The sequence below is a fragment of the Lygodium microphyllum genome, chromosome 10 (assembly GCF_053477565.2).
Source record: "Lygodium microphyllum isolate KBCC chromosome 10, Lygodium_microphyllum_v1.1.10, whole genome shotgun sequence".
Classification (NCBI taxonomy): domain Eukaryota; kingdom Viridiplantae; phylum Streptophyta; class Polypodiopsida; order Schizaeales; family Lygodiaceae; genus Lygodium; species Lygodium microphyllum.
The window spans coordinates 144765093-144789925 of record NC_141144.1 but is presented as its reverse complement, the minus strand read 5'-3'; the positions used below and the strand labels follow the sequence as shown (position 1 = coordinate 144789925).

Below are 24833 nucleotides of genomic sequence, written 5' to 3'. Positions count from 1 at the left end.
AAGCTCAAGAAGGCATTGTATGGGCTGAAACAAGCTCCCAAAGCATGGTACCAACGGATAGATAAGTTCTTTTTAAGCTTATACTTCAAAAGATGTGTCTCAGATGCTAACTTGTATGTTTACAGGGATGGTGAAAAGTCTGTAGTGATTGTCCTATATGTGGATGACCTTCTTATTACAGGTGACTATGAAGATATGATCAACCAAACTCGAAATGCTTTGAGTTCTGAGTTTGAAATAACAGCCTTGGGCTTGCTGCACTATTGTTTGGGAATCTAACCAAATCAATGCTGGATTATTATCTTAGGCTGTTTCCTGATTAAGTTTTGCTCTTATTGAAATTTGACACCAACAGCATTTGGCATAGATAGAGGCCCATAAGATCAGTGGTATTATGTTAGTATAGTGCCATTAGTTGGTTTGTTAGATTGGCAGGTATCTAAGTGGGAATACATAAACGTAGTCTTTAAATGTGAGCTTTTGTGACTATCCATGCCAAGAGAATAAGTCTCTGCACACTTTTGGCTGGGAATTTGGGTACATAACATTCGCCTAAGATTTTGACTTGTTATTCTTGAACATGCGTAGGTTAAAGGGTGAAGCAGATTATATGCTTTGTATTTGACTAAAGGGTCTTTCTATCTCTTAGCTCTCATGATTTATACGTCCTTTTGTTAGCTGGCTTTTCCTTTGCTAACGACTGTATGGATGTTGTTTGCAGACTTTCTTGAAATGAGTTATTGTAGTGAGCATTTGCATTGACCATCCTTAACATACTTAAGGGCTGTGTTAAAGACACGTATGTTGTTTTATGACACCAAGTCTCCAGCTATTTTTATCTAGCAATACTTATACATTGATGCCATTATAAGCACTTTCTCCTGTCATATGTTTGCAGATGACTTAATGTTGGGGGGATGGAGATGGCCTCAGCCAGATGTAAGCACCTATGTTACTTTAATACGGGGCCTAGCTGCAACTTTGAGAGTCACTGATGCCATTCGAGCTGTTGGCGATGTTAAACGCCGTGGCATTCCTGCTGGAGACGAGGTATCGAGGAATATCTTTTTGAGATAGCTTGTGCTGTTTAAAGTTGGAGTTGTATTGATGTGAAAACAGAAAATGAGAAATATCTTGTATGTATGCATGCTTGTTGGAAAGAAGAGAAAACTCAATTGTGCATAAGAGCAATGCAGTTTTAGATACACCTTCAAATAAACACAATTTCAAAATGCACAGTAACTGCTAATTACTCAGAGTCTCAGATAGAAGATGCACTTCATTAGACATATGGGTTGCAAGGGATGGTGTGTTCATAGTTGCTATGTATGAAAGGCATGATACCGTATGGTACAATATCAAATCGTGCATTAAGAATTTATAAGGTACGGTGCAATATTAGTATGAAAAAAGAAAAATTTATGTTGATTATTTTGGACTAAGGAGATAGAACACATGTTTAAAGCCCGATCGCAATGCCATTAGAGTATATAAGATGAATACATAAGGGTAACAAGCCAAAACCTGTATGCCAATGCCACATGCGTAACATGCACTACAACTTACAAGTAGATAGATGAGAGTGGATACATCATACATCATACACCATGCAATAGGGGCAGTTTGTTTGTACTAAAAGGGGCATTTTTTTGTATTATAAAGGGAGAAGGAAAAAAAGAGGCAGTTTTTTCGTACTAAATCGTGTGGATGTGTATGGTATCCTACCATATGGTTCAGTCCATACCATGCACGGATGCAAGTATGGGTGTGCTAACAGGAATGGTGTGAGAAGGGGCCTAAACTGATATTTATCACTCGACTTCTTATTTCAATGGATGATTGAACTGTGGTCTGGCCTTTTACAGCCCTGGCTGCGACAAGGGCCAGAAATATTTTGTGCGATTTGCCAACAGACCAATAAGGGCAATTGAAGGGGTGGTCAGACTGTTCAAATTTACTTGTAGAGCGATCAAATAGACCATGTAAAAAAGCTCAGAGAATAGTTCTTGTTCCAATGGATGATTGAACTGTGGAGATGGCCTTTCACAGCCCTCGCTGCATCAATGCCAGAAGTGTTCTGTGCTATTTAATAATAGACTGGCGAGGCTCATCGAAGCTGTAGTTGGGACTATTCAAATTTTCCTGTAGAGTGATAAAATAGACCCATGCAAAAATCTGAGATGACTCATGCTGGGAAGTGAGTTTCCAAAGATGTTTCTCTAGGAAAAGAACATGAATGGTGGTATCGGAGGGGTTTTAGTTGAAAGGTCGTATCCACCAGGAATTAGAGAGAGAAGGAACTAGAGAATAGGAGATAGAAGAGAAGAAAAAGAAAATGCAAGAGATTCAAATGAATCCCAAGAATACTGGAAATCAAGTTCTCTTCAAGATATGTCCACACATCATGAATCAATCATAAAATCTTCTGCCAAGTTTGCCAAAGCATTTACAGAATATAGAGACAAAGCTCAATGATTTGAAGCACTAAGTATTGATAGAACTTGGCAAGAAGAGGTGACTATGGAAGCAAAAGGTTAGGTGATATGTCTATGTCACATGCTTATTCTATGAAATTTCTTTCAATACTTCATCTTCACTTGATCAAAATTGACATTCACAATCTCAATTCCCACCCATATGACCCACGTCACAAATTTTGTCTTTTTCTGTTGCATACACACAGACCCATCTATTCCACCATTCACTACAGTAGGGAGCATCACTCCATTAGGCATGTATCCCATAGATGAAATTCCTATCCCTTAGCTTGGTGGAGTGGTGGTGCAATGGTGATACCGTGTGTTAGAGATTAGTCAACCCCTGGACCAGCATTCTTAGGATACAATTGGTGTAGTTAGTTCGCTCGGAGCGACTTACACATTTTTCTTGTCAGTTAGTGGGCATTTCTAGTAGTCACAATGTACAGGTACCTTATCACGGGCTGGGGTAGTGCCACATGGCAGCCATGCATCAGATCACTAATTATTTTATGCATTTTTAAGGAGTCGGTCAGTTTGCTGATCAGATTGGCCATTTTTGCTGGCCGCCCAACATATTTATTGCTTCCTTTTGTATGATTTATTGCCCATCTCCAGCCTTCCCTCCATCACTTGTCTTCCAGGTGTTGGTGAGAGAGATTCGGCTTCAGGAGATACATTGACAGCCCTTGTATATCTACCCTCTTTATTTCAGCATTCATTGATTGCAAATTTTTGCGTTCTTCTATCTCTTTTCTCTCCCCCTCTTCTCTTGTGTTTGTTATTGTCTTTCAGTCTTGTCCATACGCTTTTGCATTCGCTACACTTTGACATGGTATCAAAGTAGTGTAGAAGGACTAATTGATCGTGGGCAGACTTGATTGGGAGGACTCTTTGCAACAAAAGTTTGCATTTACAGTCTAGGAGGCTCAAGTGAACAGGTACAATGCGGTGAAGGAGGGAAATTGCTATTTTTTGCAGGTCCTTGCTGTTGGTGGAGGAGGAAAGGCTGTGTTTTCAGCCTTTTAAAGCAGATTTTGAGATTTCATCGCCTCTGGTGGGTGAAACTCATTAAGGACAAGCGGAGGAAGCCTTGGCAAGCAGCAGCACCATGTGTGGAGTCATAGGGGGTTACCCTTGTGTTGGTGAAGGTCATTTTATTTACAATGTCGATCAAAATTGACGTGGAGTTTCAAGCTATTATGGACTGTAAGATCCCCGTATTGCCGGTTGTTCCTTTAGATCAAAAGCTCAATGGGAAAAATTACTGCTTTTGGTATGTAATGATGCTTGCCATATTGGAATCTTATGATTTAGCAGAGCTTGTGACTGAGGTTGTAGAACATTCTATAGCCTCTGCTGCCTCCAAGCTTTTTGCACATGAGAATCCGAGCTGATGAAGGTACAGGCCCATTGGGACAAATTGAATACCTGCATCTGTTCTTTTCTCTTTCTGTCTTGTACTCTAGCTGCCATTGCTCACATCCAACACTTGACCGTGGCTTGGGAGATATGGTTAGAGCTAGATCAAATGTATAATCGGATAATCGTGATGAAGTGGGTGTCTTTGGAGGTTTAGATGAGGACTCTGAGTCGTAACAAGTCTTTGTCTATGTGGGAGCATGTTAATAAGCTTCGGCAATTATAGATGTAGGTCTAGAACACAGGGAAGGTGATTACCTTGGAGGACATAGCAATAACTCTTCTTTCTTAGTTACTACGCCGATTCAGTGCATTCTACTCCACCTTAATTGCTTCAAGGTAGACAAAGACCCATAAGTGGGAGGAGTTGGTTCAAATGGTCTTGGACAAAGAGGAATAACTCGAAGGTCGGAATGCTCCTAAGTTGGAGGCTTTGACCGGTTAGTCTTCCCAACCGAAGCGGAAGAACAAGAAGAAAAAGAAGGATGAGAAGTCCAAATAGAGGGCAAAGTCAAGGAGTTTACTTGCTACATGTGTGGCAAGACAGGTCATGGGAAGAAAGATTGCCTCGACAAGGACAAGGCGGACTACAAGAAGGAGAAGACTACAAAGGACTCAGGAGTGGTGAGTACTCCTTCATCGACCTCCTTCCTCCATCTCGAAGTGATAGAGGATGTTCCTTTGATGGCCACTGATGCAATGATGATGGCTCCACAATCTTGTGAGTGGACTATGGATAGTGGCGCTTTCCGCTACATGACTCCTTTAAATGGGATTGCGTGTATGTGTTTGATGCATGGGCAAATCCTTATAGGTTATAGTTCTTTGGTCCCCATCAAAGGCAAGGGTGATACACAACCGATTCTAGATGGGCAAGGCGGTGCCTAGACATTAGAGGTGCTCTATGTGTTGCGTCTAGGGTATCATCTTATTTTAATGAGCAAGATCTATGCGCTTGTTTTGATGGTCAAGTTTGATAAGGGCTCCTTTTGAGTTCTTGATGGTGTATCTCGACAGGGTATTGCTTTACTTTGGCTGCAAGTGTTATCTCATGGAGTAGCAAGAAGTAGCCCATAGTTGGCCTTTCTTCTACAAAGTTGGAGTATAGAGCGGCATCTTCTACCACGTGAGTCATGTCGCCAGGAGAGCTTGGAGGTTGCTAGGAGAGCTTGGTTGCCCTCAAATAGGTCCTGTGACCTTTCATTGTGACAATGAGAGTTGCATTGCTTTGGTACGGAACCTGGTGTTTCATGCTAGGTTAAAGCACATTGAGATATAGTATCATTTCATTCGAGAAAAGATCTTGGATGAGACTATTGATGTGGTTTATCGCAAGGTAGAGGATAATCTAGCAGATTTGTTTACAAAGGCACTTCCTCAGGTTGCTCTCTGACAACACTTTATATCCTTGCATCTTATGCCATGTCTAGGATCTGAGAGGAGGTGTTAGAGATTAGTCATCCCTTAGACTAGCATTCTCAAGATATAGTTGGTGCAGTCAGTTCTCTTGGAGGGAGTTACACATTTTTCTTGTTATTTAGTGGGCATTTTCAACAGTCACAATGCATGGGCACCTTATCATGGGCTCGGGTAGTGCCATGTGGCAGCTAGGCATCAGATCACTGATTATTTTATGCATTTATGAGTAGTTGGTTAATTTTCTATCACATTGGCCAGTTTTGCTGGTCACCCAACATATTTTATTGCTTTCTTTTGTGCTATTTATAACCCCTTTTCGATCTGCCCTCCACACTTGTCTGCTAGGTGTTGCTCAGAGAGATCTGGCTTGAGGAGATACATCGACAACCCTTGTATATCTACCTTGTCATTTCAGCATTCATTGATTGCAGATTTCTGTGTTCTTCTGTCTCTTTTATCTTCTTCTTTTCTCTCATGTTCATTGTCTTTTAGTCTTGTCCATACGCTTCCGCATTCACTGCACTTTGTAGGAGTTCCAATTTTCAACCAAGCATTTATGGGTATCCAACCTATGTGTATCAAGCCCCTCCCATCCCTACCTTCTCTCAAGTAGCTACACAATTTGTCAATATGTCAATGCCTAGTAGGCCATCCTACGTCTTTTTGGTACATGCACCTTACGCTAACCAATTACCTTCTTTGGTTCAAATAGCTAGAGTCACCATGTTACATACAAAAATACGTAGCTTTGGCATTATTAAGTTGTGCGCATGCGAGGTGCACATATGAAGTGTAACTTAGTTAAATCATGATGATGGCCTAAGGAATCCATGTGAGGAGTGGTTGAAATTGGCAAAATTTGTATAAAGTTACATTGGACAAGAACTTGTGAGTGCTTGGTGTCAGTTGTAGAAATCACATGGTGCAGCGGACAAAATGTGAGCAAGGAGTAGAGAATACACAACAAATATGAGAAGAACAAAAATTATTTTAATTTCAAGCAAATTGATACAAAGATGGCTCTGTCCACTTGTGTGCTTCCACTGTGAAGCTTAGATGGCAATCTAGATAGATGATAGGTAAAGAGCCTAAGGTTAGGAGGAAGAACTCTAATTGGATAAAAGAAAGATTAACGATGGCTTTGGAGGGGTCTTTCTTTTATAGCTCGGGAAGATAGTCTAGTTGGCCTATTCGACCATATTATGAACATTTCCTAGTCAGTTACCCCTAGATTCTCATCAAGGATGCTATTGGCCCCCTTGAGTCCCCCCAACCAAGGGCTGCAGAAAGTGGCTCCGAGACCCCAAAATAGGGGTCCTTGATAACTCCTACACTCCGTAACTCGATGCATTGTTCCTCGAGTTGCTACTAGCATAGCTCTATCTAACCCAAAGGCTAGATCCACAAAGGTTACCTTTTTGCCATCCTATCACATAGACCTCATTTGACATACAAGTCGGGATTTGGGCTCATACATGGCTTCTCATCATAATTGGGGTCTTATGACTTAGACTACCATGGATCATTGGTGGCACCTTAGGAGGGTGGAGTATTGATCATATCTAACATCCCCCTTCAATGTCCACCCGTAGATGAACTACTTTCTCGGCCCAATGCCGAGTCTCTAAAGATGATCTCGAAGCAGATCCTTCGTAAGAGCTTTGGTGAAGATATCTACTTCATTCTGCTTTGTGGGATAGTAGACAAGCTCTACTATCCCATCCTTGATTAAGTCACACACATAGTAATACTAGATCTCAATGTGTTTGGTGCGTGCATGAAAAATTGGATTTTTGGCAATGACAATGTAATGTTGATTGTTACATCTTAGCAATGTGGAATCTTCATCTTGTACTCTCATATGCCATAGGATGCTCCTTAACCATATTGCTTTGTATGCAGCAAAACAAGCTGCTTGTACTCTGCTTTGGTAAAAGACAATTCCACAATTGGTTGCATCTTACTGATCTAAGAGAAGATTCCTGAGCCTAAAGAGAATTAATATCCAGAAACTGATTTCCTGGAATCATTGTCACCTACCCAATCTGAGTCACAGTTCCCTACAAGAGCACTTATGGAACTGTATGTGATACCATAGTTAAGAGTTCCCTTCAAGTATATGAGCATTTGCATCCTAGCTTTTCAATGAATTTCTTGTGGTTTGTTTGAGGACCTGCTCAAAATACCAACAACAAAACTGATATCTAGCGTGATGTTGCACAAGTAGATAAGATTGCCAACCAACCTTTTGTACCTTCCAATGTTTGCTAGTACTGATGTATCCTCAATGGATAACTTCACATCGACTTCCATAGGTGTAGCTATCTCCTTATCCTCTGTCATGCAAATGCTTTCAAGATCTCCCATGCATACTTCTTTTGAGAGAGAAAGATTTTGCCGTGCTCTTGCCAGACTTCAATCTCTAAACAATAGTGCAACAAGCCCAAGGCTATCATTTCAAACTTAAGGGCTAAAAGCCTTTTGATTCTGATGGAGTGTATATTCATAATTACTTGTAATAAGAAGGTCATCCATATATAGAACAATCACTACAGGCGTTTCACCATCCCTATAAACATACAAGTTGTCATCTAGGGTACATCTTTTGAAATTTAAGCCTAAAAAGAATTTATTTGTTCGCTAGTACCATGCTCTAGGGGATTATTTCAGCCTATATAATGTCTTCTTTAGCTTATAAACTTTGTTCTTCGAATGGGGGAGCCTCAAACCCTGGTGGTTGAGCCACATACACCTCCTCCTTGAGGTCACCATTCAAGAATGCTAATTTTGTGAGAGTGTGCAACGGAAGAAGAACACGAACACAGAGGAGGGGAGAGAGAAAGCAGGGAATGAATGAAGAAAATCTGCATTGACTGAAATGAATGCTGAATACACTGAAATGGACTGATCAGTCCTTGCACGTAGCCCGGAGCGTCAGTGAGGGCACCAGAACAGACTGAAAGCAATGGCAGCACCAATGCCGGAGTGGGAGAGGACGGAGAGTGTGCTGAACCTGCAGAAGAGAATGCTGAGAATGACTGGGGGGCTGCTTTTTATAGCCCCAGGCCAGAAAACTGGCCGGCCTGCCAAATCTGGCCGACTTGGCCAGATCTGGCCGACCTGCCCAAAAATCTGGGCCGATTGCACACCAAAAGGTCCAGTTTGGGCTGTGTGACTCCCGGAAAAGGAATGTAGACTAAAACAGCAGCTACCAAGCTGACAGAGCTCCTCTGTCTCCTGCCAGACTCTGACAGGAGCTCACAACCAGGAGATGAGAGACTGAGAATGATAATAGAGCAGGCTAACAAATTTAACATCCACTTGGTAAACTGGCCACTTCTTATAAGCAACCACTGCAAGTACTATACGAAGAGTGGTCATTCTGATAGTTGGAGCAAACGATTCTTGAAAATCAACTCCTTAAATTTGTGAAAATCCTTGTGTAACTAATCTGGCTTTGTACATTTCTAAGCTTCCATTAGCCTTGTACTTTGCCTTCCAGACCCACTTGGTGCCAAAAATCTCTCTCTTTTTCTGGTTGATCCACTAGCTCCTAAATATCATTCTTCATTATGCTGTCATACTCAACTTGCATAGCTGCTCTCCATGTTGGATCGGCAAGTGCTTCTTCTAAGTCTTTTGGCTTTTTTACTTTTCTTATAATCTTAGCCATCAAGGCCATATTGACTATGTGAGTAGAAACCTTTCTTTGCTCCTTTGTTCTTTGAGATCTCCTTGGTCTATCTAGCTTTTCCTCAATAGTGGTAGGCATAGGATTACTGCGATCATAGAGCTGCTTCACCCATTGCGGCAATGGCTTTTCTGGTGACATGTCAGCTACATGTATTTACACGAACAATTAGAGTGCATTGATAGTTGTGTGAAATCCAATATTTCATGCAAGAACAAAGCACATTGAGGTGCACATGCAGGGGAGATTGATTTGGTCTATATATCTACATAGAACAACATAGCAGACATTCACCAAGGCTCTATCCAAAGAAAAGTTTGAAGCTTTTCACAAAGCGTTAGGCTTACTTCAATTGGGGGATTAATTTGTGACATTTCTATTTCGTTCACATCATTCACTGCAAGGGGGGTTTGTTAAATACACCTTGTATTTTCCTTTGAGTTGTTTTGGTGTGAATACACCCTACCATGGACACTTTTTACCCCCTTGTGTGGGAGGGGTTTTTTCCCCGTGTGAACACACTTTAGCATGTAGGTCTATATAACCTTAGGGTTGTACATTGTATTCTCATTCTTGTGATTCATTTTAGTGAAGATAATCTTGCATGCTTCTTTGTGCGTCTACTCTCACTCTCACTCTCTACTCCACTTCTGTCCATTTGATCCAACATAAGGCTTAAAGCTTTGGTCATTTTTGTCTTTTGTTTCATATGAAGTTGAATCTTATAAAAATCTACGGCCACATATGATACTTGATACTTTCATACCTGTTTGTGTTAGCCATATGGAAATGTATAAAAAAAACTATGTGTTGCAGAGGAACAACTTGCAAACTGCTGGACTCTTAGCTGAAGATGGTAAAGTGCTGAATACAATTGTACGAGCTCAACAACCAGCTGGAGAGACTTATGGCATGAGAGATGCAGTTCCACTATCCAGACCCACCACACAACAGTCTTCTTTCTTTGAATGTGTGAAAGACAAATGAAGATGAAAGAAACTGAACAGCAAGGCCCCTCTCACTCTTGTCACAAACACTAATAGTGGTGGCCAGAAATTCTGCAGTACTGAGATGAGACACATGTACAAGGGTTTTGAATATATCCATACATCATACATGAAAGTGAGGTAGTTTCCTTCATTGAGGCACCCATGTGGAGGGCCAAAAAGTGGGAATCTGGAAAAATGAAGCTGATTTTTTGATTTGAATGAGTCCTATGCACACCTTTGGAGTGTAGGAGAATAATATGCGCTAATCTAGACCCTTTGATCTCTTGGATTCTTGAAAATACTTGACTGAACCTAGCAGGGTAGTCAGCTGGGAAAGCAACAACAGGGATGGTATGACTCTGAAATGCCTTATTTCCTATCTCGATGCCCTTGTTGAGGGCATGGATGAGATTCTTCTAGATGTACTGTTCAATGTTCAGTGTTGTGACTTTAGCTAATGGCTAGATAATGGACCTTCCAGACATGGGAAATAGTAAGACTGGCCATTAGGCCCTGATACATGTTTACAAGGCATTCATAATAAACACAAGGCCCAATCGGCCTGTGAACAAGGTTAAATGGAGGTATTCTATAAATTAAGATCTAATGTGACTAGTTTAACCCGCTAAAGTCTGACTGGGAATCAGTATGACTGTGTTCAAGTTGGGTAGGAGGCCCATGCACTTTTATACAAATATTATACTAGATGAGACAGAAGGATTGCCTATCTCACAGTTGGAGAATTCCAGGTATGGGAATTCCTAGAAATCCAGAAAGAATGTGGCAGGTTTTAAAAGACACCCAATGATCCCTATAGAAAGATATGATTTGCATAAAGTTGAGTAAAGAAGAGTGGAAGAAATGTACTCATCAGAACTGGGACTAAGTCAGAAAAAGACTGTACATGTATGTCAGTCTTATAAGAGTGAAGATCTACGAAACATTCTCAGTTATTTCTAGAGGGTTTTAAGGTTTTATGTGCATTTGGGCTATATAAGGCACATTCCATACACGATTGGTGTTCAAGGAGTGAGTTTAATTAGGCTTAAAGCTAATGTTTAAAGGAACTATCTAACTTTAGAAAGTGGTTGAACATGCCATGTAACATGAGTAAATAATTGGTAAGCCTGAGCCTTGATTGAAACTCTGATGGTTGGGTGGTGATTCAAGCTTTTGGCTCTCCTTGAAGGCCATTGGGCCAAGCTTCCAGGAGAGTCAATGAGGATGGGAGAATGTGAGGATGCCTCCTTGGCATTTGAGAGCAAGGCTTTACTTCTCTGAGAGGTTTGTGGCCTACCTATCAAATCCTGTGTTCTCTTCAGGTGACTTTTTTAGTCTTCTGTTTGAAGCAATGGAAGGATCTAGAATCCGGAAATTGGCGACATTGACTTCTCACGTCTCAATGTATTCTGCAAGCATTATCTATGTTCCATGTGCACCAACATGATAATCAACTTGGAAGACAAAATATCTTGCCTTTTAGATCAGTTCTTATCCTTGCAAATAGTTAAGCTTTATTATCTCAGACAATTACATTGATCATACAGGTGCCTTTTGGAAAGGTTGTGAAGTGCCCTACTTGTGATACTGCACTTGCTGTGGTACAACCACACCATGGGGTGCAGGTAAATTCTTTGTGCTTATGATATTTAAACTTGGCACTTGCATGCTGATAGCTAATCAACATATATTTCTGGATTATGCTGGGATTGTCCATCTTCTGATGCTTCTCATTCTCTAATGCTGGTAAGAAATAATACTGTTTATGGTTATAAAAACAAATTGTCGGTTTAGGTTTATGGTCTTTGTGATTATTTAGTGTACTGTTATTTTCATTTAGTATACCAATGCAGGAAAGAGTACGACTTAAGAGTGGACACAACTTTACTGTTGATGGGCTTCTAGCTCACCTAATTTTTGCAGCTTTGCAGCTAGTGCCATGCTCTAAGTGCCGATATCAATATGAGCTGATGTCTGGAGATGTAGTCAGCTGTGAATCTGAGGCAATCAGGTGAACTATGACATAATGTGGGCAATATCATTGAAATAAAGATTCATTTGGTAGCCATGAAATAAGTTGAACCTTAGGTTTCATTTTTACATGTGGTTCAAAATGTGTTTTCTAATATCTTAAATTTAGTTCTAAGTTTACTGCAGGTTCATGCTTTTTCGTTTTTATTAGTTTTGAGTACTGGTGTGATTGAAATGGTGTTATTCATGCATGTCAGCAAGCATCATTCTGTTAGTTAAAGGTAACAGAACACATTCTTGAAAACATACAACAGCAAAGCAAAGAAACAACATCCCTGCTAGCTAGTTTTTGGGTGCTTCTCTTGTGAAACCTCACTAGCAACCCTTTGTTGTAGTCTCGGGGCTAATGCATATAAGGCTCCTGATTAAGGCTTGCTTAAGACTGCTTATCTTGGTGTGAATCTATCTTTAAACAATGTGCTCAGTCCTCCACTTTATGACATTAATGTATCTAAACTACCCTACCCACTTTTATAGCTCTAGAAGCCTCTTCTCCTTTATTATCCACACTCACTTCCCACTTGAACTCTATCTATGTAGAGGCACCATTTACGGTCATCATACGCATGGTTCTGTCTAGTGAGGCAATCTCATTATATCTTTCTAAATAAAAAACATGGCAGTATATGCTTGACAACAGAGCTGGATATAGAGTAGAAGGTTCACAGCAGTGCTGAAGGTACATCAGTAGATATAAGGCGTCTCGAGCTGGTTTGGGTGGGGTAGGGGAAGAAGCAGCCAAGGAGGTTGAACGTGACTTCACTAGGTGCTGCGCTCCAGTAACTTGAAGAATAGGCTACTATCCTCAAGTTATAAGAAAATACCACCTGTCTTAGTTTCTGCTGGTGCTGTGAGTCTCCATGGAGCTGCTCTCAATGATATAGAGACCAAAACTCAGTCAAGATGGTATGCACAAAAGGAGCCTTACTGAAACCAGCCTTTCTTCTCGGATAGGGTGGTTTAACCTGATTAAGCACTTAATTACAGCACTCAGCAAATGAAAATAAACTGAAGTGCTCACTTTACCTTCATAAACTTGGACAGTGGACACCCTGTTGGCCCCAAAACTGGCACCCCTTTCGGTATTTCTTTAATTTCAATTGCTAATGGATAAATTACAAGCCGAAATTTCACGATCTCCTTGGCTGATTCAAAAGCCCCTTGCTGTTCCAATAATCAGCAAAGCATTCGGGCAAATTGCCCCTTGATTTTCACGCAGGACTTGCTCTAATGGAACCCCAATTGGTCAAATGCTGCCCCAAGTTCACAATAGATGGGCTTGCATCTGAAATCCTCACAATTCCACAAATTTCCGGTGCTGATTTCAGTGTACAATGCCTTTGACTGATGGCACGGGTCTCAAAGTGGCTGCTAAACCCTAATTACTACTATAATTTAGGGTTTACAGCAGTAAACTCTCTACTGTCCACCAAATTTGGCTGTACTCTGCTACCAATGGCTGAGAATTACTGGGAATGCTTGAGCATAGACTGGAGGAGATGAGAGAAGGCTGTAGAGAGAGAGAAGATTAGCTGAAATGTATCTTTTGATTCGTAGCTCTGATGACAAATCTGATGGCACCAATAGCTTCAAATAGGGGGTAAACATCAGGTCAGCTCCTGGCGAGCCCTCCTCTCCTACCGCTGCCTCTCTTGAGCCGGAAGAGAAAACTTGCTGCCCCCTATCTTGTTGCGGCGCGCAATCAGTCTCGTCGTTGCCTCTCAGAGCCAAATCTGATCACCTCCTCTCCCTCTACCAAGCTTAGAATGGCTCCAATTCAGCTTCCACCATCCTCCAACAGCCTTCTCCCTAGTTGCATGGGAAAATTTTTGCCAAGTGGCAGCCTTCCTAATGCATTTTCAGCCATTAAATTAATTTTTTAGAATTAATTAATTCTGAAAATTAATCTTAGTCCTTTTGACCCTGCCCAAAATTAAACATGCCCATTTGTAATGAAATTGGCTAGGCCATTTGCAACTTGGAGTGGTTCCCATCCTCTGTTGACCTTAGACTAGCATTAATTAATTAATTAATGTTAGTCCCTAGTGTCAGCACTGACACTTAATGGCCAAACAATTGTCCTAGGGTCCAACTTGGCACCAACTGACCACCAAAACCCAGTTGGCATAAATTAACACAACTTTTGCCTTTAACACCCACTGTATCCTCGGGGTCCTTGGCCTGTTTCCATGAAATAATTGCCATGTGTATCACATGTGCTAAACAACCTTGCACATTTGATTAATAACTTAATCAAATGTTACTAGCAAGATTAAAGCATCTCAAAATTTCATGTCCCCATGACAGGCCTCCCCCTTGAAAACCTTGCAATCGTCCTCGATTGCACTGCATTGGGCCAAAGCAAAAGTATATTGCACTGGAATTTCAATTTGGCATGACAGTCACCACAACATTGGCCACTGTTGTCGAACCGTTGCATATGCGCAAAACTTATTGAAAATTTCCAGCCAGCAAAACATAATAGAAAACTGAAAAACGGTCCAAAACCATTGCTAGAAACCATTGGATGCATCCATAACTCATGTTTCTCAACCGTTTTGACTTCAAAACCATAGTAAAGCATATTTTCAGCATAAACCATGGCTGAAACTGTCAATGACATTTGTTTACATGTGGCTGTCCATGGAATCAGCTGTAAACCATTAAAAACTGAGCATGACCTGATCATGGACTGATATGAGAACTGATCACAAATGGCTGCAAATGTGACTCCAAACTGATCACAAGCTGATGGTAAAAAAACTGGTCAGAAACTGATGCAAAACTGATCCCAAAGTGATCATAAATGGTTCTCAAATTGATCAAAAACTGAGCTGAAACTAATCAGAAATTGATCTCAAATTTGAGGCAAAAGCTCATGCCAAACTGGTCCAAAAACTCATGCAGCATAAGTATAGTCTCAGAGCCGCGGTGACAACCATACTCATATGCATGTATCTCACAGTGACTAGTACACCGAGTAGTGACCTCATGGCAGACATACTGTCAGCACAGTACCTTGGATGCATGCTGAATACATCCGAGATCCACTACATACGAGAGCTGTCCAAAACTGGTGGAGTGAAAGTGCTACCTCCCCCTTGAGCATCAAGCAATGCTCTGGACCCTCGCTCTGCTGAACCTGAGTAAGCCCGATCCAAAGTCGGCTCTAACTGAAAGGCATTGAGATAAAGTTGCAACAACTGAGGATGGTCTGCCAAGTCATCCTCTTCTATCCATTTTGCATCCATTGGTGAATAGTTTTGAAACTTCACCAAATATCTTTTGGAAACTTTACCTTTGACCTTCCTTAACTTATGTGCTAAAATCTGCTCGGGTACCAAGATCTCATCTAGTTCCTCAACCTCTGGCTGAATTTCAGCAGATACATCTTCTGGCACATCACCACGAAAAGGTCTCAACAAACTGACATGAAAGGCATTGTCTATCCGTCAATGTGGAGGTAATTTCAGCCGATATGCAACATCGCTGATCTTTTCCAACACTTGAAAGGGCCCATAGTATCTCATGCTTAACTTCGGATACAACCTCTCTCTTCCCTTCATCTTTTTCAGTCTTGTCTTTTCGAAACATAGCAATACATAATTACCCTCTACAAGCTGCAAAGCACGTCTATGGCGATCAGCTACCCACTTTTGCATATCCTGTGATCTCTGAAGTGCATACTTTATCTTTGCATAGGTTGCATCCAAGCTTTCCACAAAGCGATCAACCTCAAAGATCTTATCCTTAGTGTGCAAAATAGGTGGAACCTTCTTGCCACCCTCAACCACCTCAAATGGAGCCTTGCCAGTGGAACTATGCACCATATTATTGTATGCAAACTCAACCAATGGCAAATATTGCTTCCACTGTGTCTTGTGGTCTGAAACATAGCACCTCAAAAGATCCAACACTGTGGAATTTGCTTCCTCAGACTGACCATCTGTTTGCAGATGGAAGGATGATGATAATTTCAGCATGGTACCCATATTCTCAAACAATCCCTTCCAGAATAGACTGGTCATCCGAGGGTCTCGATCACTGATGATCGACTTAAGTATACCATGATACTTGAAAATGTGCTGCATAAATAATGGTGCCATATGATCAGCCTTTATTTTCTTCCTCACCGGAATGAAATGGGCTTGTTTGCTAAACCTGCAAATAATAGTCCATATCCCATCATTCCCTATAGGTATCCTAGGAAGCTCAAAGATAAAGTCCATAGCAATGCTCTGCCAAGGCCTATCTGGAATAGGCAAGGGCCTGCAACAAGCCCGGTATCTTTTGCCTATCATGCTTTACCTTCTGACATATGATGCATGCCCTAACATACTGCTCTACATCATGCCTCAAAGCTGGCCAATAAAAGAAATGCTCCACTGCCTTGACTGTGGCATCAATACCTCTGTGTCCTGCATACGGAGAAGCATAACTTTCAATGATCACTCTAGGCCTCAACTGCTTTGTGACACAGTCGTCCATGCATCAACAGAAATCCATCTCTTAGCATAAAATGCTCATGCCTTTGGCCATTGCAAAGCTGATCATAAACATTAGCAAAGTCCGAATCAATAGCATATTACTCTTTCATGGCATCCAACTCAGTGTGATAAACCATAGTGACAGCTGAAATTTGTGGCTTACGTGACAGTGCACCAGCCACAACATTCTTTTTACCATCAATGCGTACAATTTGAAAATGAAACATAGAGAGAAAATTTACCTATCTCATATGCTTCTCTGACAACTTTGTTTGCGTCAGAAAGTACCTCAAAGTCTGATGGTCTGTCTGCATTGTAAAATCAGCCCCCAACAAATAATGTTTCCACGTAGACAGTGCATGAATTATAGCCAAGAGCTGTTTCTCATAAACCTGTAAATTCCTATCTGCACCGTGGAGAATTCGGCTCTCATAAGCCACAACTTAGCCATCTTGCATAAGGGCAGCCCCAATGCTGTTACCACATGCATCACACTGAACCACAAATGACTTCCTTAGATCAAGCAACACAAGCACAGGATCTGAAGTCATCTTTTCCTTCAACTTTTCTGAAATTTCCACTGCTGTCCATCTAAATGGCACATCTTTCTTTTGCAAAGCATGCAATGGAGATGCAATTTCAGCAAACCCGCGTACATACTTCCTATAGTATGAACATAAACCCCAAAAGCTGCGGATCTCATGAACATTCTTCAAAGCTGGCCATGAACGTATTGCTTCAACCTTAGCAAGGTCCATACGAATACCATCAGCCGATACAATATGTCCCAAGAAGTGGATTTCATGCAAAAAGAATTCACTCTTCTTGTCATTGATAACGAGTCTATGCTTACGTAGCTCATTGAAAACAATGTCTAAGTGCTTTCTATGCTCCTTCTCATTCTTTGAATAGACAATCATGTCATCAAAGAAAGTACCCACAAATGCCCTATGTGGCCGAAAGATGCGATCCATCATTCGATTAAAAGTGGCAGGAGCATTCGTAAGTTCAAAAGGCATGACAAGAAATTCATATAACCCAAAAGATGACTTGAAAGCTGTCTTAGGCACATTCTCCGGTCTAATGCGTATCTGATGATACCCACTTTTCAAATCTATATGGCTGAATATTGTTGCCCCCTGCAATCTATCCATAACATCATCGATCCGAGGGATCGGAAAGTGGTTCTTTATCATGATCTTGTTTAGAGCATGATAGTCAATGCACATACGCCATGAACCATCCTTTTTCTTCACCAAAAGCACTGGAGAATAGAAAGGAGATGAGCTGGGCTGAATCAACCCTTTTTCTAACAGCTCATTTATTAGACTCATAATCTTCTCCTATTGGGCTGCACTGACTCTATAGGGTGGTTTATTAGGAGGGCTATGTCAGAGTGTAGCGATACGGAAGCGTGGGACCAAGACTGAGAGAGAGAGAACGCAGAGAAAAGAGAGAGAAAGAGACAGTGGAAGATGAAGATCTGCTCTATAAAGTGTGCTGTATACAAAGATATGCAGATATGTACACGGGCGCAGTGCGCGGGACTGCGTGTCTCCACCTCGACGATGCAACCTGCTGTTCACCTCGAAGTCCGCTGCAGTCTGCACGATCTCCAACTTGAAATCTGCAGACAGAGATGAAATCTGCACGAGCCTCCAACCTGTAATCTGCGAACAGAAGTGAGAGAAGATTGTTGGAATATCGGCTATAAATAGCCACAAAATAGGCGCCCAGTAAATGCAGGTCGACTGCATTAAATGCAGTCGACTGTCCAGAAACAGGTCGGACTGCTACGTGGCAGTCCGACTGTGCAGTCCGACTACAGTCCCGATAGGGTCTGATCGCTAACACCCCCTCTCAGAGCCTGGGCGGGGCAGAAGCCTGAGGGATCTGGCATGTCTCCGAAGTAGAGCCTGGGGAAGTGCCTTCGTAAACAAATCTGCAAGATTGTCCTCCGTCTTGCAGTACTCCACAGCGATGGTCTCATCCAGAAGCTTCTCTCGGATGAAGTGGTACTGGATCTCTATGTGCTTTGTCCGGGCATGGAAAACAGGATTCCGTGCCAAGGCAATGCAACTCTCATTGTCACATTGCAGCAAAGTAGGACGAGTCTGGGGGTTGCCAAGCTCCTCCAACAATCTCCGAAGCCACACGGCCTCACATGTGGTGGAAGACGCAGCCCGATACTTCGCCTCAGTAGACGAAAGGGCTATCGTGGGCTGCTTCTTGCTACTCCATGAGATAACACCTGCACCCAAGGTAAAACAGTAATCTGTTGTAGACCGCCTATGGTCCACATCACCAGCCCAATCTGAGTCGCTCCAACCTGCAAGTACAAGATCTGAACTACCTGTGCCTGCTGGATAATGAATCCCTAAATCAGATGTCCCCCTCAAATACCGAAGTATCCTCTGGGCAGCCTGCCAATGCACCATTTGAGGTTCACTCATGAACCCCGCCAAGAGCCCAACAGCAAAACAAAGATCAACACGAGTGTTGAGGAGCCAAATCAATGATCCAATCAACTGACGATAGCGGGAAGCATCCGCCATGGGAGAAGCTGAATGTGAAGTGGCCTTCCAGTTCGGATCCATAGGAGTAGAAATGGTCCGACAATCCTCTATCGCGAAAGAAACCAAGAGCTCCTGTACATATCTCTGCTGAGAAATGAAAATCCCCCTCTGAGACTGATAAATCTCATGGCCCAAGAAGAAATGGAGTAGACCCAAATCCGTCATCTCGAACGTCTGATGTAAAGCTGCCTTCGTCTCTTTGACCTTCTGTGCATAATCACCTGTGACAATCAAATCATCAACATACAACACAAAAAGCACACAACCAGCCTCGAAAGTGTGTATATAAAGCTGCGGATCGGCCTTGGAACGCCGATATCCCAACTGTGACTGAAGGAACGAATCAATCTTCTCGTTCCATGCACGCGGAGCCTGCTTGAGGCCATACAAAGCCTTCTTCAACCTGTAGACTTTCCCATCTGAAGATCCAAAGCCAGGAGGCTGCTCTACATAGATCTTCTCCTTCAAATCACCATTGAGGAAGACCGACTTCACATCCAACTGGTAGACAGGCCATCTCCTATGGCCAGCCAAGGCAAGAACAGCTCGAATAGTCGCCATACGAGCAGTGGGGGCAAAAGTATCATGACAATCAATCCTTGGGCGCTGTGCAAAACCTTTAGCAACAAGGCGAGCCTTGTGCTTGTCCAAAGAACCATCGCTAAGGTACTTGGTCTTGAAGACCCATTTGACGCCAATCACCTTCTTATTTGGGGGGCGAGGCACGAGTGACCAAGTGCCATTCCTCTCAATAGCCTCCAACTCGGCTTTCATAGCTTTCTTCCATGGTGCGGACTGTAAAGCCTCCTTCACGGAGGTGGGCTCTCGATCCTGCATAACACGGGTCATCAAACAATAGTTAGAGCAAACAAGCTCCGTAGAATGTGCCTGGTGCCTCCGTGACTCTCGCGGACCATCCTGAGGTCCCCACTCCTCAGGGACCCCCTCGATCCCTGAATCACGCAGTGTGTCACGGGCCCAACGAGGAGGAGGCCGGACCTCTCCTCGTCTCTCTCCATCAGCTGAAGACTTTGGGATATCCACCGGTGGTAACTCCTCGGGGGTGACCGGTGGAACAGTAGACTTTGTATCAGAAACAGAATCGGAATCAAAAGGCGCGGGCTCCAAAGGAACTGTCTCGGGAGCCCAACTCTCCCCTGGATCTCCAAGAACGGGATGCTCCTCACCTGCTGCTATGGCCGGAAGATCCATGAACCGCATATCTCGATTGGTGTACACATCCCGCTTGACGGGATCATACAAACGATAGCCTTGGGACTGAGAGCTGTAGCCAACAAACACCTGTCTTCGGGAATCTGCTTCAAATTTATCACAATGAGTCTTGGGAATGTGAACATAGGCATCACACCCAAAAACCCTAAAATAAGAAACATCGGGCGGCTTAGTCCCAAAGTAAGCCTCAAAAGGGGTCATCCCATCAATGGCCGATGTGAGGGATCGGTTAAGGATGTGGACTGCAGTAGCCACAGCCTCGGCCCACAGAAACTGAGATGTCTGTCGGTGCTCCATCATGGTGCACGCCATCTCGATCACATTTCGGTTCTTCCGTTCAAGAATGCCATTTTCTTGAGGAGTGTTGGTATTAGCAAACTCCTGGTGAATACCTTTATCTGCATAAAAACGAGCAAACTCATTAGAAACAAATTCACCACCCTTGTCGGATCGCAAGGTCTTCAATCGCCGGCCTGATCGGTTCTCCTCAAAGAAAAGCCAATCCTTGAAGTGGGAGAAGGCCTCCGACTTCAACGCCAAAAAATAGGCCCAAGTCATCCTGCTGTAGTCATCTACGATCAACATGAAGTACGAGCTTCCTCTCAAGGACTCGTTCCTCATAGGGCCACAAAGATCCGTAGATACAAGCTCCATCGGTGAAGTAGACCGCCACGAAGCTTTGTTGGGAATGGCATCCCTATGCTGCTTCCCACGAATGCAGGAGACGCATGGCTGCTGGCTCACCACTATGTCCGGCAATCCTTGAACAGCTGTCCACGTGATGCCCTCCGAAGATAATCATAGTTGAGGTGACCAAACCGAGCATGCCATAGCTCTGACTGTGTCTGAGAGGTAAGAAGAAGAGTAGGGAGGGCAGTAGAAGACGTCAATTTGTAGATGCCGTTCTCCTCATATCCTGATGAGAGAACCTTCCTTGACACACGATTAAGGACTCGCATCGAATCACTGTCAAACTCCACCAAAAGTCCAAGGGAACAAATCTTATGAACCGAAAGTAGATGATACCCTAAACTTGGCACATGCAAGACCTCTGAGGTATGGGTACCGCCACGTCCATCTGGAATAAGCTGCATCTCACCCCGGCCTGCAATAGACACCGAAGAGCTATCTCCAATGAGAATCTGCCCACGTGAAGGTCGCAATTGGGCAACACCAATTGATGAAGGAGTCATGTGCCGGGAGGCACCACTGTCAACGATCCACTCTCGAGCCTAGGGAGCTGTCATCGCAGCATCAGAAGCATTCGGTGTAGAGTCCTCAATGATAGCTAGATGAAGAAACGCAGCTGATGAGGGTGCAGCCACCGCTCCAGAATCCTTCGTGTCCTTCTTGTTGGTGTCCTTCTTGTCTTTGTCAGGGTAATCCTTCTTCCAATGGCCAGTCTTTCCACAAATATGGCATGTGGATTCTTTGTCCTTGTCCTTTGACTTGTTGTCCTCCTCCTTCTTTTGGTCCTTCCCCTTCTTTTGAGAGGCTTGACCTGTCAAGGCTTCCGACTTGGAAGCATGCTGTCCCTTCAGTTGTTCCTCTTGGTCCAAGACCATAGGAACCAACTCTTCCCACCAAAGAGTAGACTCACGCTCCGAAGCAATAAGGGCGGAGTAGAAAGCACCGAATCGTGGCGGCAACTGGGACAAAAGTGTGATCGCCATGTCTTCGGAGAAAATCGGCTTCTCCGCATTCTGAACCTGCATCTGAAGCTGTCTAAGCTTGTTGATGTGCTCCTGCAACAACGAAGAAGACTTGTTCATGGACAAGGTCCGCATCTGCACCTCCAAAGAAACTTGCTTCATAAGGGTCATCCGGTTATACATCTGATCAAGCTCCAGCCATATCTCCTGAGCCACCGTCAAGTGCTTGATGTGGGCTATCACGGCTGTAGTACAAGACAGAAAAAGTGATGATGCTTACAGTTCTTAGACATTCATTCATTTATTCTTTTGTAAATTATTATAGACATTTGTAACTTCATCCGCAGTGTCTAGATGATATGATTGTAAAAGGGCGCTTGGGCAAGTGAACAATTCCCCTGCGAGGACACTGTCCAAGTGGTACCGCTCATATAAGCATGCATCTGTGGCATTTATCCCTTTTCGGTCTTTTGGAGTGGTCGACTCTAGATCCACCATATTCGTGGCATTACCCATGGCAGTCTCCAAGGCAGTTTTCCTTAGCTTGCTTGCTTGCTTTGCTTGTCTTGCTTGCTTCACCTATTTGCTATATCCACAGCTTAGCCTTCTTCTTCTTCATTGATACCCAATAAAGGTAGGAATAGTATGCTTGTTTTGTGATGGTCTTGGGTCTGATTATCCTTTATGATTCTATCGTTTGGGGCACGGATACTCAGTAGGACGAAAATTGATTTGAACTTCCACTAAATGCTAAATCTCTCATATAAAAAAAAAAAACACAAAAAAGTCCATAGCTGATTCCATCCGTCTTTGTAGGGCCTGGTAGGCCGTTGGGTAGCCGACGTGCACTCTTTGTTCGATGCCCTGTCCTCTCTGGGGTGATCACTTAGGCTCCCTTTGTAAGATAACCATCGCCTCTGTAGTCTTAATAGGCCATTGGGCAGTAGCCGTGCACCCTTTGTCCGATGCTCTGGCTGCTTTGGGGTGGAACGCCTTGGGGTAAAAGATCTTTCTCATGGCACCGTTGTTGGGCTTAAGAGGGGGTGTTGAGCTAAAAATGCATTAGCTTTACTTAAACAGTCCCAAAACTTGCTTAATTAATGAAGAAACCTTATTTATTTAAAAGAAATGTGATTCTAGAGAGTTTCTGTGTCCCATAAGCACAAGCCCACTTGGGAGGGCCCAAACTTTCTATAAATACGTATACTGCCCTCCATTGAGTCCTCAATCTTGTTTTTGTAGATTTCAGGTATTTCAGCTTGCTGCGCATACCCCGTTCGCGGAGGACATCTTAGCCGAAGCTATCCATCGCTGTCTACAATCAGCTGGCTTTTGTTTTTCCCAGCCCTCTTCATGCAATTTGGAGGTGATCCTAGCCAGGCGATTGTTGTTCCTGTACAGACCTGCTGCCGTACAGCCTGCCACATCATCACAGCCCTGCGTTTGCTTCCTGCAGGCTGTCGCCCAGCTGTCCTGCCTGTCGACTGATAGTTTTCTCTTTCCTCCACCAGTCGCCAGCTCCTGCAGGCTGTCGCGAGGCTGGCCAGTCTGCGTTTGACAGATTTTCACTCTCCTTTGTTGTCACCCAACATTTGCAGCCTGCGTTTGGCTGTTTTCTCTCTCATCAGCCTGCGTTTACTGCATATTCTCTCTCCTCACTGCCGTTTGCATCAGATCCAGCTTCTCACAACTGAGTTTGCTGGTGTTCGATATCCGGAGGTTGCCTTGCTGCGCTTCGGGATCTGTTTGGAGTACGTCACACTCTCAAGCTCATTATCCTTGTCCTAATCCTTGAGATACAGCTATCACCACATTATTTCAATTTAATGCATTTAATGGACAAAAGATCACCACATTATTTCACATATCTACAGCTATCACAAATCCATTTAATCTGCCTCCCATCCCATGCTGTTATTCCACTGCCACATCTATTCAGCCTCCATTAAGTGCACTGCATATTGCCTCTCATGTAGGATCACATGTGTTTTCATTCACCACACCAGGAGGTTATTCAAAATTAGGCACAGCCGTTAGGACCTCATCTTTTCCTCAGCTGGGTGGTGTTCCACCTTTTTCTCATGCACTTTCGGAATCATTGCAACTTGGGTATGACCCAACCAACATTTGGATAGGGCTTACGTCTCCCATTGCCTCCACCTCTGTCTCCACCGACAGCTTATAGAAACATTCATGTTCCAGTGCCTCTGTATCAATCGGCAACCATTGGACACTCACAACCTATTTCTTCTTATCAGACACCACCACCACCACTACCACCACTATCATCTTATCCTCCATATCCATCTTACCCCACATTCTCGACACCTCATGGTTCTACCTCCTCTTTCACCAAGTATGCATTCAATAATAAGACTCGTTTTAACGAGTCAAACTTTACAACTTGGTCGAACTTGATGAGACATGACTCACAGAATCCATGGGATCTTGTGCAGGGATTGGAATCCCAATCCAATCCCGCACTTGTTCCATACGAGGTCGTCCGCTCATGGAAGGTTGGGAATGTCTCCGCTATTGTCAAGCTGATGCACGGCTTATTACCTAAGTTTCATTCTCAGGTTCAACATTTTGACTTAGCGTCAGAGCGATAGGCACACTTGACTGACCGACATGTGTCCTGGATAGGACCTGTCGAATTAAACTTAACAATGAGCTTCAAAACTTTAAAATCTTTGATCGGGATGACTTGAAAGTCAAGTTGACTGAGTATCTATGTCTCCTTACCGAGTTTTCCACTACAGGGACTCCTAAGTCCTCTGACGATTTGTTTCTTAACAAGCTGCGTAAATACCTCAATTTTGTGCAACAGTGGTTTCTCTACCCAATTTACCCACA

At 43.1% G+C, this 24833-nt stretch overlaps 1 protein-coding gene across 3 annotated transcripts in view; it reads left to right on the top strand.

Moving 5' to 3' along the window:
* The window catches only part of LOC148030654 (Pentatricopeptide repeat (PPR) superfamily protein), a 143120-nt gene that overhangs the window by 34349 nt on the left and 83938 nt on the right, over positions 1-24833 (top strand). For all 3 annotated transcript variants that reach the window (XM_087687003.1, XM_087687004.1, XM_087687005.1), the window contains exons 2-4: positions 899-1050; positions 11546-11623; positions 11930-12009. In XM_087687003.1, the coding sequence (XP_087543129.1) occupies positions 899-1050; positions 11546-11623; positions 11930-12009 (310 nt within the window). The remainder of the gene's footprint in view (positions 1-898; positions 1051-11545; positions 11624-11929; positions 12010-24833) is intronic.